The 17,329-nt window shown below is 47.3% G+C and overlaps 1 protein-coding gene across 4 annotated transcripts in view; it reads left to right on the top strand.

The window, feature by feature from the left end:
- Positions 1 to 17,329, top strand: part of ACSL6 (acyl-CoA synthetase long chain family member 6) — a 52,212-nt gene that overhangs the window by 23,136 nt on the left and 11,747 nt on the right. For 2 of the 4 annotated variants that reach the window (XM_050311848.1, XM_050311849.1), the window contains exons 3-13: positions 1,006 to 1,120; positions 1,928 to 1,992; positions 2,394 to 2,495; positions 2,620 to 2,719; positions 3,394 to 3,572; positions 4,125 to 4,157; positions 5,143 to 5,194; positions 9,976 to 10,049; positions 12,887 to 13,099; positions 15,570 to 15,704; positions 16,799 to 16,933. In XM_050311848.1, coding sequence (XP_050167805.1) covers positions 1,006 to 1,120; positions 1,928 to 1,992; positions 2,394 to 2,495; positions 2,620 to 2,719; positions 3,394 to 3,572; positions 4,125 to 4,157; positions 5,143 to 5,194; positions 9,976 to 10,049; positions 12,887 to 13,099; positions 15,570 to 15,704; positions 16,799 to 16,933 — 1,203 coding nt within the window. The remainder of the gene's footprint in view (positions 1 to 1,005; positions 1,121 to 1,927; positions 1,993 to 2,393; positions 2,496 to 2,619; positions 2,720 to 3,393; positions 3,573 to 4,124; positions 4,158 to 5,142; positions 5,195 to 9,975; positions 10,050 to 12,886; positions 13,100 to 15,569; positions 15,705 to 16,798; positions 16,934 to 17,329) is intronic. The other 2 variants (XM_050311851.1, XM_050311850.1) reach the window with 2 other exon arrangements.

Below are 17,329 nucleotides of genomic sequence, written 5' to 3'. Positions count from 1 at the left end.
CCAGTTCACCTCTTTCTGAAAACTGGAAAACTAGAATGCAGCACATTAATTTATTCTCTTACCTTCTCAGTAACATTTTGGTCTTAACTTAACCATTCATGACCAAAAATTAGAGACACTGCTATTGCATGGGAGAAACCACTGAAAGGCAACAGCTGATAAGACCAGCTGGTACTCCTCATGTGTGCCCTTTGCTGAGTTTGCTGCTGCAAAGTTGGTAATAGTAAGACAAAGTAGACCTGAATCCATGCTTAGAGGCTGAACAGTTATTAATTTTCATGCTTGCAAAGGTTTTAAAGTTTAATGAAGCTGCTCTGTTTTAAAGAGCAGAAATATTTCTGAAAATTGTCTCCACTTAATTTAATATCTGAAAGTGGGATGAGAATTTTTAAAGCCTTTTGTGATGTTCCCTCTAAGAAGTTATTGTCTTTAATTCCAACAGCTTTTTAAAAGGGTGGGAGGAATTTACATTTTTCAAGGCAGTTTTTCCTTTGTGGTTAGGGCTTTAGTGAGATTTTTTTCTGGCTCCCAGTGTGGTCTCTCCCACGCTGGCTATCTCCCCTGCCAACTCCTAAAACACCCCTGCTGAGCCTCTGCCTTAGTCTGTCCTTCATGTCGGTCTGAATGTCCTTGAGAAGGTGCCCATGGTGCCAGTGCTGGGGATCTGTGGAGCCCAGAGCAGTCACTCCCCCCGGCACAGCCCACTCCATTGCCTGCAGATCCATAATTCCTGCTTCAGTCCCCTGGGAAGTATCAGCCATCTCCCATGACAGTGAGCTCCTCCCTGGGCAGGTGGTTCTCGGTGTCACTGGAGTGCTCAGGGGATGTCCCACCTCTCCCATCCCTTTCTGGGGCAGGGGTACAGTGGTGGCCACAGAGGTCTTACCGCCCTTTGAGGAGCTTGATGCTTTGTGGTGGGGGTTCCCCTGTCCCACCCTTGGGCAGCCCTGATGCCTGTGTCACCTGGTGTCACCTGTGTCACCTGTGTCACCTGGTGTCCCACAGGGCCTGGCCGGGGCGCGCCGGTCGGTGATCGGGGACAGCCCACAGCTGCTGACGCACTACTATGATGACGCCAGGACCATGTACGAGGTCTTCAGGAGGGGATTCAGCATCTCTGGTGAGAGCACGGTGGGGAGGAGGCCTGGGGGCAGAGGTGGGGGACCAGGTGGTGCAGATGTCCTTACCCCACGGCTGATGGCACCATCAGGGAGCTCTCAAACACTCCTGAGACATCATGTCCCACTCCTAAAAGCCACAGTGACTCTTCCATGCTCTATCATAACCATTTTTGTGTCTGCTGTTCATGATGTCATGGCTCATTGGACACAACCATTTCATGGTCAGATTATTATTTTTGGTGCCACCAAAAACCTCAGTGGAATTGCACGTGTTCCACCCCACAGGACAGGGGTGAATCAGTGACTCAGTAGGTGTATGGAGGAATGGATCTCGTGAAGGTAAGTACAGTCAGCAAATTATTTAAACTTTTCAAATCTTCATCCTGTCATGCAGTGCTGCACGTTGTTTTACCTTCCTCCAGAGCAGGCTGGGCTAAAAATAGCAGTTTTCACTTTGAACTGTTTTAATCAAAAGGCAGTGCAAGCAGTGGGAGGTGGGGTTTGGGAGGAGAGCCCTCTCCTGACACTAACGCTCACACGACCTTCCGAGAAGTGTCTTTTAATGAAGCTGTTTGGGGCAAACTGCTGCTGTCCCTCCTGTAGCTCAGGGGGGAGGATGAAAGATCTTTGGGATCCCAGCAGCTCGATTTCCATCGGGTGCACCTGTGTGTGTAATTTGCTGGAGTGAGAGCCAGCCCCCCAGTAACTGTGGATTTACTGCTGGAGGGCTCTGCCACATCCCCTCAGTGTGGCACCGAGCAGCACATTAACCCCCTCAACTTGTCATTTCTGCTTGTGTTTTCCAGAGAACGGCCCCTGCCTGGGGTTCAGGAAACCCAAGCAGCCCTACCAGTGGCTGTCCTACAAGGAGGTGAGCTGGAGATGACACCCCTGTGCATCCTGTCCCCCTGCCCAGCAGAAGAAGGGGTGTTGGGGTGCCTGTTGGTGACACACGTGCTACACCAGGGTGTAGCTCCTGAGCTCTGTGAGGGTCCCTGTGTCCCTCCCTGCACACCCAGGTGTTGTATTGGTGTGCCAGCTTTCAGGGGCTGGCTCTGTGCCATGAGCCCACTCCTGACTGCAGCACTGACACACTCTGTCGCCAGCCAGACATCGACTGCTAGTCAGCTAATGATGGCTTATGATAAGATGAAAATTGGACTTTTAGATAGCAAATATGATAATCTGAGAGCCTCCCTGTATAAATCTTTACTTAGTTTGGTATTGCTTATGTTCCTCTTTTTTTATGTATTTTTCCTCTCCAAATTCCAGGTGGCTGAAAGAGCAGAAGCTCTGGGTTCAGGCCTTCTGCAGCAGGGCTGCAAGCCATCCACAAAGCAGTTCATTGGGGTCTTCGCTCAAAACCGCCCAGAGGTGAGATTCTAAGTTCAACTTGATGTTGTATTCATAATGTTCCTGTCTTGTCAGCTTGTTCTCAGTGTGTTAAATCTGCTCCCATGGCCCCTTCTCACCTCTGTGCTTCCCTGCCCTCCTGCAGTGGATCATCTCTGAGCTGGCTTGCTACACCTACTCCATGGTGGTGGTTCCTCTCTATGACACCTTGGGTCCTGGAGCCATTCGGTACATCCTCAACACAGGTAAAACCAAACTGGATGTAATCTTCTCAGAAATCAGTTTTGTTGCTCAGAATGAGTCATTTTCTGCTTCTAAAAGATAGGGCATCATAGAATCCTAGAGTGGTTTGGGTTGGAAAGGACCTTAAAGCTCACCTAGTTCCAAGCCCCCTGCCATGGGCAGGGACACCTTCCACTAGCCCAGGTTGCTCCAAGACCCCTCTAACCTGGCCTTGGACACTCCCAGGGAAGGGACACTGTGACTCCTTGAGTGTCTTGAAGTCACCTGGAGAGGTTCCTGGGGAGCTGTGTGTCCCCGTGCAGGGTCAGGGCTGCCTCTGCCATGTTTCCCACATGCCCAGTTGTGCATAGCCACGGGTAGGGCTGCTCTGGGTGTGGGAATTACTCCACGGCCACCCACTCCTGTGCTGCTTCATGTTTTGCCTCCTAGATTTTATAACCCATGTGAGGAGCAATTTTAGTATTTTGAACTGAATCCCAGAATAGCTGTGGATGTCAGCTGCAGCTCTGGCATTGATTTAGGTTAGCTAAGATTGCAGTAATTTTTCAAGAGAGTGCTGGGATTTCTGATGTAGCCTGGAGTGACTATCAGAACTGATACAGCGTTAGCTGTGAGCCAGAGCCTTGCATTAGAAAGGATTTACTGCAGACAGTTTGTTTGGCTGCTCTTCTTCCAGCTGACATCTCCACGGTCATTTGTGACAAGCCTGAGAAAGCCAGGATCCTCCTGGACCACGTGGAGAGGAAGGAAACACCGGGCCTGAGCTCCATCATCCTGATGGACCCCTTCGAGAAGGAGCTGGCAGAGAGGGGGAGGCGCTGCGGGGTTCGCATCCAGACCATGCAGGAGGTGGAGGTGAGTTTGCTCTCCCCCTCCCTTTATAATTTTTTGTGATTTCTATAAAAAGACAGTAAAATATACAGGGACTTGTGAACCATGTGGCAGGTTCAGTGTCTGGAGAGCACAAAAGAGCAGTTTGTGGCTGATAATGCTGAGCTGGTGGCTGATAATACTGATGCTTGGCGCAGTCGCCTCTTGGTGTTGTTCCTTGTTGATAGCAGAGCCAAGATTCCAGTCCTTTCTCCTCAAATACTCTGTCAGCTGCTATTTAGGCCTGGGAAGAGGGTTTTTATTTGAGATGCTGTCCTCCTACATGTAAGCCTACAGCCTCACACTTGTATGAAACACCCTGGATCCAGCTCAACCAACCCAAGCACTGCTTGAAATCCAAGGATGGCATTGCAGTTAAGGCAAGAAAGTCTGGATAGGAGAGATGACCTAAGTGCCAGCCATGAATTTTTCTGCTCTGGCTCACGCTCTCCTTTAGTGGTTTGCAGATGATTAGCAAGTGGGTTACACTGCAGGAATTAAAGTGGAAATCACTTTCGTTACTTTAATCTCTTCCAGGACCGTGGCCGTGAGAGTCGACATGTGCCTGTGGTGAGTCTTGGCATGTTGCTTTTCCCACTGCAGCTGACAGTGGGACATTTATTGCACTGACAAGAGAGGGGAAGGTTTTCTCCACGAGGGAGGCAGTGGAGGAGCCCAGGGACTGCTGATGCCATGCAGTGGAGATCACAGAACCATGGAATGGTTTGGTTGGAAGGGACCTTAAAGCTCAGCTCGTTCCCACCCCCTGCCATGGGCAGGGACATCTTCCACTATTCCAGGTTGCTCCAAGTCCCTTCACCTGGGACACTGACCTGGCTCATCCCTGCTGAACATGTCAATGGCACAGCCATAGTTAAGCCACCCAAATTCCAGTAGTTGCCCAGGTGGCACTGGGGGAATGTCTCTGCACCCTTTGCTTTCTGCTGGGGTTTCTATAGCTCAGAAAAGCTATTTGGCAGTAGTTATATGGGATATTTCTGGAAAATTGCCTTGATATTTTTCACTGGCTGCTCATACTCGTGCAAAACTCTCAAAAGCAGCTTCTGATGTTCAAGCTTTTTATTTAGTCATTCATGACCCAAAATAGCACACACATGAGGTGGTGCTGAGAATACAGAGATGCTTCTGGAAATGGGAGCAATCAGCAGCTTTGGAATCTGGTCCCATATTGTAGAATTGTTTCCAGAATTATCTGGAAATCAGTAAATTATCTCAAGTCTCCCACACACCTACAGGTGTAGATGGTGTCTTTGAAAATATTAATAGCAAGACAAGTATTCCATCAGTCTTCTTACCCTAAAGCATGTGCAGCTGGAGCAAAGCATAAAGAAAAGAGTCTGCATCAACTGAAGAAACCTAATAAAAAGAGTTTTATGATGAACTGCAATATTTACTGAGGGAAAGGAAAGCTTTTTATGGCAAAGCTCAAACATAATTGGTTTAATCTTTAGGTTTACACAATGACAACAGTCTCTCCATTAACCCTTCTGCATTTGGTTGATGTGATTTTCTTATTCTCCTTGTGTATTTCTAGCCTCCTCGACCAGAAGATCTATCAATTGTCTGTTTTACTAGTGGCACTACAGGTAAAAGAGGCATTTAAATCTTGAAATGTTAGAATAGATTATGAGATTAATCATTAATCCCACCTCAGTACATGCAAACTTGCTGTTATACTGACATGGCAATGCTATTTCTATGCACTTTAAATATCTAAGATCATTTTTCTTTTTCACTTGAATTCTGTGGCATACACTTTGCCAGTGCAATTTTCCAGTTGTCTGGGAATCTGCCCATGTTTCTGCTTCCTATTTTGCAGTGTACTTGTGAAGCACTTGGTTGATTTGTATTTATCTTCTGCAGATGTTTTTTTAAAAACCCTAAAACACTGAAATGTGGTTCCACAGCTTCCCATTTTCTGTATCCTAAGCACACAGATGTCCCCAGCCTCACCAAGGTCCTTGTCACCTCTGTCCCCTCTGCTGGTGTGTTGCCCATGTCCTCGGGCTGGCCCTGGGCTGGGGAGGTCGGGGCTGAGCCTGGGCAGCCCACGGTGCTGGTACCCATGTGCCACTGGCCTCCTGTCCTTGGGGATGAGCAGCATCATTTTCCTGCCTGTTTTTAGCAGAGGCAGTGCTTTCTCCTCTCTCCAGACCCTGGTTTTCATCAGCTTGCAGGAATTTCCTGCTCTTGAGAACTCGACCTCTGTAACATCTCCCTAAAAGCTGTACAGGGTGATGCACAAGACATCACTGCTTGGGAAACTGCCTTTACACTTGCCATGCTCCAGGGGCTGCTGGAGCAGCTCTTCCATGTTCACCTGTGCTCTCAGGATTGTCTGATGCTTGGCCCTACCCCAAAGCATCCTCGGTTTGGCCTCGGCCCGTTTAGGCCAGAGAAGACGCTGGAGCTGCTGGTGCTGCCCAGCCTGCGGGTCAGGCTGAGTACAAGGGGACCTTCATCTTCCACCTGCCAGAGAAGACCTGTGCTGCAGACCAGGTAGGCAACTGCTTTATCAGCCCCAAGTACAAACTCCAGATGTATTAAAAGGGTTTGGGTATCTTACCTTAGTACATTGTTGTTAGTTTTGGGATCTGCACTTCAGAGTGCCCAGGGAAAGCCTTGGGGCAGTGCAGGACACGGATGTCACAGCCATGTACAGGGTCAGGGCAAAGGGGCTGGCACAACTGGCACCTGTAGGAAGCTGAAGGAGCCGTGCCATGGATACAGCAGGGCACAGTGTCTTCGTGTGCATTTTCAAGTGCAGAGTGACTGTTTATTTCAAGCCACATTTTTGTTGTATTTTTATTGCTAAATAAGAAATTCTGCATAGAGAAGGGGTTTTTTTTAATTTTCTTATTTGCAAATGCAATCATGGGCCAGCTTGTGCTTTTCTTAGAAAAATGCTCAAGGTTATAGAAATAGGACAACCAGGGAGCTCATTTCCTTTCTCCCATCCAAACCAGAGATTTCAGATTTTGCAAATCTCTCCCACTGAACTCTCCCAGAGCAATGCTTTGTGACCCACCAGCCTGGGTGGGTCCTGCTGCTGCAGGACTTTGCACGCCACTCTCTGGCTTTTCCAGAGGTTGCATCAACACTCCAGTCTGTCTTCCACATTGTGTTTATTTTGGTGTAAAACGCTTGGAGTTCTGTTTAGCGCATCAGTTTTAATGATCAGATTTAGAATTTTCTTCCAAAGAATATGGTCTCTAGGGTTTTCTTCAATTCTGAAGGACTCTAAATATTTTTAGTATAGTTTAAAAAAAAAAATCTCTGCTGTAGAATTTGTAACCTGGAAATGGGAAAATCGGAAACAATTCCCCAGAAGTAGACTTTAATGTTTGCTTTTCTTTGATAGGACCAGATGTCCCAATGCCTCCCCAGGGAGCAGGGAGAGTCTGAGGTTGTTGAGCTCCGATGACAAGACCAACTTTCATGGTTGTGCCAAGAAACCATCAGCACTTGGAAACGGGCCCAAGGCACACAGATGTCCCCAAACTGTCAGGATAAAATTTTTCATGCTGGCTACTCCAGAGAAGTCAACTGTCATTCCCCCAAGGATCCACCCGTAACCAGCTGGATAAAAATCACTTCCCAGCAGTTTCTCCCAGCCTGGCAGTGCATGTTCCTGTCTGCCAGAGCTGCTGGGGGGAGGAAAGTGCTTGCATCCCAAAACGCTGATGGATCGCACCACTAAGTTAGTGCTGGAGCTGCCACTTGAAAGACCCATTTAGCCATGTGGAAAAGGTTCTTCTGTTGCTTATGAGAACTGTCAAACCAGCCTGGCACCAAGAGGAGGAGGACCTGACGTTCCTGGGCTATCAAGGGATGGGATCACAGGGCATCCGTTCCATAGCAGGAGACTCACTGGGCCTGTCTTTATGAGGAAATTCAAACAAGAGCAGCATTACAGACCTGGCATTGAGTTTTTAAAATAGAACTGCAGCATCACTGCCAACCTTCTTCTCTCAAAGTGGCAGTTCTGGGAAAGGGCTCGCAGAAAGGGGCAGCTGTCTTGCTGGGTTAGCTCCTAAAACAGAACTACTAAGGAAGATTAGAATTTACAACCCAAGAAGCTGCAGCTGCCCTGTGGCAGCATGGTTTGTTCTGGATTTCTCCCGATGAAGGCTCTCCTGGCTCCAGCACTGCTGCTCTGCTTCAACACTGTTATCCCACAGCCTGAGCAGGAGGGGCACAGGGAAGCAGCCAGGGTGTTCACTCTGCTTCCAGCCGTGGCATGGTGACTTAAACAGAGCTACTGAATTGCATTCAAGTCAGAGATGGAGTAAGTAAATGAGTCTGAGATCTGAGAAATCTTCTCACAGAAACACAGACTGGTTTGGTTTGGAAGAGACCTTAAAGCACATCTCATTCCAGCCATGGGCAGGGACGCCTTCCACTGGATCACGTTGCTCCAAGCGCCAGCCAACCTGGCCTTGGACACTTGAAATCTTCCAAAAAAAAAATCTGAAGAGTTTTGTCAAGGTGCAGGGACCAGATCTGCTGTTGGTTAAGCTGGAGGGCACAGTTTTGAGTTTCCAAACCAGTTCTCAGCACATCCTCTCCGAGCTGTGTGATGCTGCAGGAGCACGGCTGCAAGGGCTGCCCACACGTGTTTGCCTGGACTCGACTGAAATAACACCAGCAATTTCTGGGTTGTGATGTGTATTTACAACTGACACTGGTTTGTGGAGTTTTATTGAGGTCTGGATCCACGTGTGCACCCAGCTGTGAAAATAACCTGGCAGGCTGAGCTGGCACCCACCAGCCCGTTGGCCCAGCAGGTCAGGGCAGGAGTGGCTGTGACTGGCAAAGCTGCCAGCCCCAGCTTCACCCCTGAGCTTCGGATGAGGATCAGTGTCAGCGACACCAAACCAGCCTCCTGTGCACCACGTTCATCTACAGGTGTTTGGAACTGAATTACTCGAGGCACTCGGAACAGCAGATGCGGATTCTCAGTAAAATACATTGTGTTAAAAATATCCTGCTCTGGTGCAATAAATGTGTGCAACAATTGCTCCTGCTGTTTGGGCCTGCCTTCAGTTAGTTGTGAGGTTGAGTAGGAGCGATGCTGGTGACACTGGCAGGGCACAGGGCTCAGTGCTGTGTGTGCCCGTGCCCACCCTGAGGGCTCCCAGCGACACAGCCTGCAAAACGCTCTGAAGTGAGAGGATTAAACATCTTTTGCTGTGCTGAAACATGTTCACAAAGCACCTCTGCCCTTCTAATCTGAGGAAGGCAGGATGAACTTCTGGCTGATTTGCCAGTTAGTTCCATCTCCTGTAGGAGCTTTGCCAGGCTGCCCATGCCCACCGTGCCAGGCCATGCAGGGCACCCGCAGGTAAAGCTCCTCAGTGTGCTGCCATGGGGAGCAGCAGGAGCTACGTGGCAGTGGCGTGACTGAATTAAAACAATCTGCTTAAAAACATGCTGGGGAGAGAGAGGCTGGCCCTGTAATCTTTATTCGAGCTGAGCTACTCCTTCTTTTCAGAAATAAACCCTTGGAGGGTGATGGAAAGGGACAGTGCTGTGACAGGAGGACGTGCAGAGCCCTCTGTGCCACTGGTTTGTGTGCCTGGAGGGTCCAGCCTGTGTTTGCTGCTCAGCAAACCCTGTGTTTTGGCGTCTAAACAGATATGAAATGCAAGAGGGTGTCAGCTGAGAAAAGAGGGTGAGAAAGCAAATACTGGTGGTGCAGAGTTGCCCACCAGTGGTGGGTGAAAGACTGCAGGGGCAGTGCCAGCTCTGGGGCTTTGCTGGCTCCCTGGTGGATTTAGGGCTGTCTCCAAGGCATTCTTCCTCTGCTGCTGACACTATTAATTACTTCCTTTAATTGCAGTCTCATAGGGTCTTTTTGTAGCCTAATTTTTGCCATGTATTACCTGTTTTCTGCATTGTTCAGGTTATCTGGAGTACTGGCTAAGTAAGAGTGTAAGAGCCTTTTAAATGGCGTTTCTTGGTGTTCGATATCATTCTTAGTCAAAATCTGGATGGAATAGATCCTCCCTGGAGAGGCTGGAACAGCCAGCCTGGGCAGATGCCCGTGCTTATCAAGCGGCTCCATCTGAGCACTCTCAGAAATGGCAGTTGGGCTATTTCTGCTGGAAACTGTTGTGCAGAGTCTCCAATAGAAATATCTGTGTTTACAGTATCATTTCATTACATTTTGAATATAGCAGTAAATGCTTTTGGTGCATGTTACTGCGGAGAAATGACAGTGAAAATGACGTAAGTTTTTAAATTCAAGAAGAGAACTTAATATTTTAACTATTTCTGGTTTCTTTGGTGGTTTTTTTTTTTTGTGTTAAACTTGTGAAAGTTGCCTTCTGGCTCATTGTTTAAACTCCCTCTGTGTTTCTTCCAGGAAACCCCAAAGGTGCTATGCTGACCCATGGGAACGTGGTGGCGGATTTTTCAGGCTTTTTGAAAGTGACGGAGGTGAATACCCTGAGCTAGAGAACATTGCCATGTGCACAGTGTGGGGGTTAAGCTGTGGCCCTGCACGGGCTGGAGATCCACTCTTGCAGATAAGAGGTGCCATTTCTCCTGCTCAGAGGGCCAAATCCATGGGAATGGGAGCGAGGCTGAGCCTACGGCACCGGAGGGCATTAAATCCCCTGTCCAGCCCTGGCTCCCAGGCTCTGTAGGGCACAAAGTGCTGGGAAACAATGCTGACTCCTGTACATCAATTAATTAACTCATTCTGAAGAATTAGGAGAGCAGACAAGTCCTGTACAGTTGCAGTTGGTGCTTGAAGAGGAGTTCAGGGTGCAGTTGTGCTCTTTATGTCCCACTGTGCCCAGCAACGTCCTCATTGATTTGAAAACTCTCTGCATACCACGTGGGTGTGTTGATATATAAATATGTAAAAGAACATACATGCTTTCTAACAAGAATGGTTAATTTAATTGATATTCCAGTGTATCTTAGTTTCTGTCATACATATTTCTAAAAAAGCATAGTACTGGCCAAGTGCCTTTATAATATGTTTCACACAATGAGTAAATTTGTGTTTAGGAACAATATAGGGAGCAGAATCACTTTACTACAACATAGTAAGGATTAACAGCTTATATAGAAAAAGTATAAATAATTTTTGGTAGCAAACAAGCAGTTCTGTAAAGTAGTGATATGCATGTTGGAGTTGGTTACCTCATACCCCTTGCTGGTCTTATTGTTGAGGTTGAAATTACTGCAGTCTCATTACCCTAATCCTTGAACTTTCTGAGATTTCCTGGTGTAAAGGGACTCAGACATGTGATGTAAGCAATCCCCCTGAGCTCCCTGGTGGCAGTCCCTGCAGGGCTGGGAGTCCAGCCCTGTGCAGAGGGGAAGGCCAGGGCAGCTCTGCTGCAGGAGCCCTCGGGCTCTGCGTGGCCTCAGAGGCACAAATGCAGGCTGAGGCGTGGGGAGGTCTGAGCTTCAAAGGGCAGCAGCGTTTATTTTGGAAGAGACCTAATTTAGAGCTGAGGGAGCTTGGCATCTTTCAGGACTGGCCCATAAAAATGGATTTAGTGTTGCTGACGGCAGTGGGGCTCCTTGATTAATCTCGAGGTATCAGATTGAGACCAGAGTCTGGTGGAAGTGGCTGTAAATTTGAGAGCTCCAGTCACCACAGTACTGCAGGCAGGGGGTAAAGGTCTGTAGCTGATCCCCGAGATTTGGGCAATGTCTGACTGCATGAAATTGAGCAAAGTGCAAAACCCTTGAAAAGAGTATCAAATTAAGGAAATGAAATGAGAAGTCCTGTAGATTTGCTGTTTACATACCCTTGTGCCAGTTTTGCTTAGTTCAGTGATTTTTACAAATTGAGCATATTTTGAAGCGAGCCCAGAGCTTCATTATAAGGTTGGTCTCAAATGCCAAGAGGCAGTTTTCATTTTTACAGTTAACTGTGCCAACTGTGAAACACTGTTCAGTGCCATCATTTTGGTCTGATTTAAAAGCAAATTATTTTTTCTGGGCCTTTAAAGCAGTATATAAAAACCCTGGCGATGTTAAAGGTTTTGCATTACTGTGCTTGCAAAAAATGAGGCCAAACTGTAACAACATATAAACAGATCTGCAGGCCCTAATGGCTTCATTCAGACTGACAGACAAAATAACATGAAATGGGTGAAAACAGCCACGTGGTCAATGATGTTTGACTTCAGTAGGTGATGGCTGGGAGGCCGTACCCGAATCTGACCAGCCCAGATTTAACTTCAATAAAATATCCCCTGAGGGAGGAACTCCTGTGCCTGCCCCCACCGTATCCCTGCTCATGGGCTGTTGGTTCCACCCGAGCAGTGGAGGTGCAAAGTGGATATAAACTGGTACTGCTGTGACCTGATAGATTTCTATACCCATTTTCCTCTAACCACTGGCCTTGATGCAAATTACTGGGTAGTCAACCTTTCAGGTTTTGTAATCCATAATAGTACAGCAAGCCTTACCCTAGGAAATTCAGGTAGAAAAGCTGTTTTCTTTTGGGGCATGGGTTAGGTAAGGCTCTTGGGGCCTTTGTTTATTCCAGCTTGCAGGAGAGAGTTAAAAGCTTGGCAAACTGAAGGCTTTGATCAGTTATTTTCTTAATAATTTGCCCAACTTTCTCTTTCCCCACTGTGCCTGTCTGTGGGACGGTGACAATGCCCTTAAAATCACATTTTAATCGCTTAAAATGATGAGAAACACTAACAGAAGTAAATAATTTTTGCAGCTAAAAATGAAATAATTAGTTTTCCCAACATACTCTGATTCAAATCAATGATTAACCAAAGAAAAAGAGAAAAAGCCACCTGTAACTTTGACTGCAGTAACACTGTGACTCTCAGATGGGCTCTGTGCAGTGTGGTAAGCCCTGCTGGTGTCCAGGAGGCTCCTGCAGGTTAGCACAGGGATCCTGGAGGCTCCTGCAGCTTTGCTCCAGGCCCCTGCTGGTCTGCACCCAGCTGAGAGCACAGGCTGGGGGCTCAGCAGCCCTGGGGAGAGAGCAGTGAATACAAATTGCTTCTCTGCCAGGGGAGCCCCCATTCCCAGCTGTGTGGGTCCAATCTGCCTTCTGCCATGGAGACCTCTCCGTGCCCTGTGTGTCCATCTCTCTGCTCCTCCTGCTAACCCAGCTCCATGACGCTGTGGCTTTAACGCTTCCCTGTGTCCGCCGCTCCCTCCTCTCTTGACAATCTTTACCCTTTTGCTCCTCTGGTGCCATTTTTCTTTTTATTGTTTTATGACTTTCTTGTTGTCTTCCTGTCAGTGTTTCTTTCCTTTCTGTCTCCCATGCCCTTCACCTGCAGAAAGTGATCTTTCCGAGACAGGACGATGTGCTCATCTCCTTCCTGCCTCTGGCTCACATGTTTGAAAGAGTTATACAGGTAAGAAACCTGCCTGAACTGACGAGGCCTCGTGGGGCTCCTTGTGTTTTCTTCCAGAGTCAGTGGTCTCCTACTTGTGAGGATGTACACATTTCCTATTTGCCTTTAGCACACATGTTTGAGAGAATGGTACAGGTAAGGTCCTGGTGTCAGTGGAAATCATCTTTTTTCCACACACGCACAAAAAATAGATAAAATGAATAAAATACTAAATAACCAGTGATATTTTGTAGCACTAAAAAAGCTTGTACTCCAGAAGTGCCACATGCATAACACCAGGGCCCAGCTGCAGTCTCAGTGACATGGCTGTGAGTGTAGAGCCATTCCAGGAGAATTTCCCAAGTTTTCCAGCTTACACCTGGCTCAGAGATTGGAAAACAGCCCTTCAGCAACGAGCTACCTGCTTGTTCAGCTCATAGCTGCTGCTGCCTGTGCAATTTGGGGGGCAGCTTTTCTAAGCACTCTAGGATGAGGTGTCACAGGGGTCAAGATAATTTGATGCCATTTTGTACATCAACTAAAATCATTTCATTGCATAATTAAACCAGATCTGCAAAAAAACCCCACCCACCCCAGTTTGGCTACACTGCAAAAGAGGCAGCTGAGATCATGGTGTGAGACACGTGATCCTCCCGGCAGGGCAGGGTGCTGTGCCATCCCTGGAGCTGGTGTCCCCTGGGAATGGTGGTGGATCCAAGCACAAGCTCTTGCCAGCAGCAGAACTGACTCCAGGCTCTTTCTGAAAAAAAAAAAAAAAAAAGGTGATAATTGTGGTAATTTGTGCTGCAATTGGTGTGTTAGGCAAGCCAGGTGACACAACGACATCAGGTCTGCTGGCCTGAGAATCTGCAAACTCAGAACTAATCCAGTATGTGAAGATTGGACCTGGGTCCAGTTGCAGCTTTGTACTTTCTCAGGGAGGACTGTTTCAGGCTGAAAGCATATTTTTTGAGTCAGACAAGTGTCTGAATATAAACCTCCCACTTCTTAGTGACATCTGTGCCAGAAATAATAAATTTCTGCCCTGTTAAAAACCTCACAAATTGGAAGTGAAAGCCCATGAAAGATTTGGAGAATTACAGCAGAGCCTTTCTCCACTTGCAAGGCAAGTTGGTCAGTGTGCCAACACTGCTTGGGCAAATGGCTTTGCCAGCAAAGAATACAATTATTCAAAAGTCATCTGGTGGGGGGTGGGAAGAAATTAAAAACATCTGAAATGCCCTCATTTCACAGGATGTTGCTGTACTGAAAGGGACAGCCTCCAAAGGATGTTCAGGTTTATCCTCCCTGCTGAAAATGCTCAGTAATAGAAATATTTTTTTCCAAAAGGGCTAAAAAGTAATTTTCAAAAACATTCTGAACAGCAAGCTCTGTGTCAGCATCCCTAGTTTTAGCCACCATTATTAGTTCCTGGAATTTGCAGTTAAAATTATACAGATACATTCTTTAAAAATTTCTAGTTGTTATTTTTAATTCCCACTGAGCAAACTGACTTATATTTTCCTTTTTTTTTTTTTTTAATTCATGTGCAGTGTAAAGCACAGATTCAGCACTGTGATGTTTATTAAACCCGCATCACATGTATAAAATTCCTGTGGTTTCAGCTGATGGAGACAGTCTAACTGCCTGACAGAGCAGTGAGAGTGCTCAGGTTCATATCACAGATTTTTAGGAGCAGCACAAAAATACTTGGGTGTCTCCTAAGGAATTTCCCACTGGTTTAGTTGTTTGGGGGAGACAAGCCCCCCGAAGGGAGCTGAAGGTCTCAGTCTCCTCAGGAAGGCTGAGCTCAGCTCTGGCATCGTGGTGCTTGCTAAGGATGCCTTCTCCTCCTTGCAGTCTGAAGCAGGGTAGTGGTGCCGGTCTCCAAATGCTCTTCAGTGATAAAATGCCAGTTTTAACAAGTGCATGACTGGTCCTCTGCAGGGTTACTGGTTACTGCTTCGTGGCCAGCAGCCCCCCTGCCCCATCCCACACATCCAGCTCTATTCTGATCCAATTAAAACATCCTGCTTTCCTTCCAAGTACAAAACTCCTGCACTTGTAGTTGCCCTACAAGTCAAGCACCTTTTGTGACGTGGGCTTCTATTTCTGGGATACAGGATCGGGCACTGTATTGCTAACGTAGTCTGTACTGTTGTATTTAAACAAAACTAAAGTATTAACCTCTAAAAATCAGCTGCTGCTCAGTGTTTGACCATGTTCCTTAGTGTACATTTCTGTATTGACAATAGGTCCTCATGCTGTGAGCTGCTGTGGGAGGGCTGGGCTTCAGGGAACTTCTGATCCAGAATCTGACCACAGCTGGGACTTCTCCATCCCTGTATGCAGGGGATGAAGGGAAAGCTTTGATTCCTTGTTCTTCCAGAACAAGTGGCAAATTTGGTGGATTCTGAATTGCCAGCACTGAAAAGTGCCCAGAACTGTCCAAATATTTCTGTTCAGTGCAAAATTTATTGTTACTTCTCTGTGTATTTCTAAAGCCCCGTTTTTGCTGTACTGCAGAGTAGAATTTCAAGAAGGGGGCTTCTGTGCTTGGGAGGGAGGCTGTGCTGTGGGAATTAAAAGCAGAGGGGTTCCATGTGCTCTTTTCTCTCCCCATCAGTCTGTAGTGTACTGCCACGGAGGGCGGATTGGGTTCTTCCAGGGAGACATTCGTCTCCTGTCCGACGACATGAAGGCCCTGCGCCCAACCATCTTCCCCGTCGTGCCGCGGCTGCTGAACAGGATGTACGACAAGGTGAGTTTGGCTGGGCTCTCTTTGGAGCAACCAACTTTAGGTCCCCTCAGTACTTATGTGGCAGAATTCCCTTAGTCATGGAGATTTCCCAAGCAGATCACAATGTTGCTGCCTTTCTGCAAACACATTCTCACCCTGTGCAAACGATACAGCTCCTCCCCTCTGTAAGTCTGTATTATGATGATTTACACAGACTCCAGACACAGCTGTGTGAATATGAAATCCCTCTTTTTTAGCCTCTTACCCTGTTCTCACTGAGCTTACCAGTGACATTTCTAGACACAAGGGATTTGTTCATCACAGAAACATCAGTCAAACCTGGCTGCACAAGGACTTTTTGTGCCCTTCAACCAGTTCTGAAACTTGAATCTCTCTTTCTGGTGGCAACAGAAAATCAGTAACTTCAAAAAGCCTATGAGGATTTAGGCAGTGTAAATATGAGAGTGGCTTTTGGATTTAGAAATCCTTAAAACTAAGGTAAAGGTATTGCAAGGTATTTAAGACAGGCATGTCTGGTCATCACGCTAAATCTGTTTGACGAGCTGGGAATATTTATTCCTCGGAAGACTTATCCTCTAAAGACAAGCTTAAGCACAAGCTACCGATTTAATTTTTCCCCAAGGTCAGGACTGTTGGGTCAGGGGTTCTGGTACCTCATTAGAGGGATGGGCACTGAGGGTCTCTTGTTTGTTGGGGTGTACAGTTTATGCTGGTGCCTGATTAAGCTTAGGTAAGTGCGGCCCCATCACAGCATCAGGCAGCACCGAGACCTGCTCCAGTATTCACACTGCTCATTCCCTGCTGTTCAAACTGGATGACTTCACTGGATCCTATTGTGGAAAAAATAGAGTAATAGTGGCCCTCTCAGTCTAGTCAAAACCTGCACCACCATCCTGCCTTTTCTCCCCAGAGGAACAGCAGGTACAACAGGGAACGGAGTGGAACTCGCCGCTCCTTCTGCCCCCTCTAACAAAGCCCCAGGGTCGCCTCCTTTACCTGTGCTGCAATGCAGCTGTCCCCCTGGCTGGGTGGCTGAATGGTAAGAACAGCTGTTGATTGCTCTCTCTCCCTGGTGCCACCCTGCGCTCCTGCAGATCTTCAGCCAGGCTGACACGTCCCTCAAGCGCTGGATCCTGGAATTTGCTGCAAGACGGAAAAAGGCGGAAGTTCGAAACGGCATCATTAGGAATGACAGTTTGTGGGATAAGCTTTTCTTTAACAAAATACAGGTGAGTGATTTAAGAAGTGAGTCTGAAGTCAAAGAACTGTTGTTTCTTCTGGCAGTGACTGGTTTTCCGTCAAGTGACATTTAGATATCAGGAAAAATTTCCTCATGGAAAGGGTTGTCAAACATTGAACACTGCCCAGGGCAGGGGTGGAGTCACCATCCCTGAAAGGGTTCAAAAAATGTATGGAGGTGGCACTTGAGGACATGGTTTAGTAGTGGTGGTGCTGGGTTGGCAGTTGGACTTAGTGATCTTAGAGATCTTTCCCAACCTTAGCAATTCTGATTCTATGATTCCCTGAAGTCAATGTGGTCCACTTGCCTGGTGATGAACTTTGGGCAATTGCTACCCACTAGCAAAGAGCAGACTGGAAAACTGAACAGAAAAAGGAAACAGAAC

This window comes from Myiozetetes cayanensis, unplaced genomic scaffold (assembly GCF_022539395.1).
Source record: "Myiozetetes cayanensis isolate MyiCay16 unplaced genomic scaffold, myiCay2020 scf17, whole genome shotgun sequence".
Classification (NCBI taxonomy): domain Eukaryota; kingdom Metazoa; phylum Chordata; class Aves; order Passeriformes; family Tyrannidae; genus Myiozetetes; species Myiozetetes cayanensis.
This window is presented reverse-complemented; position numbering and strand designations above follow the sequence as displayed.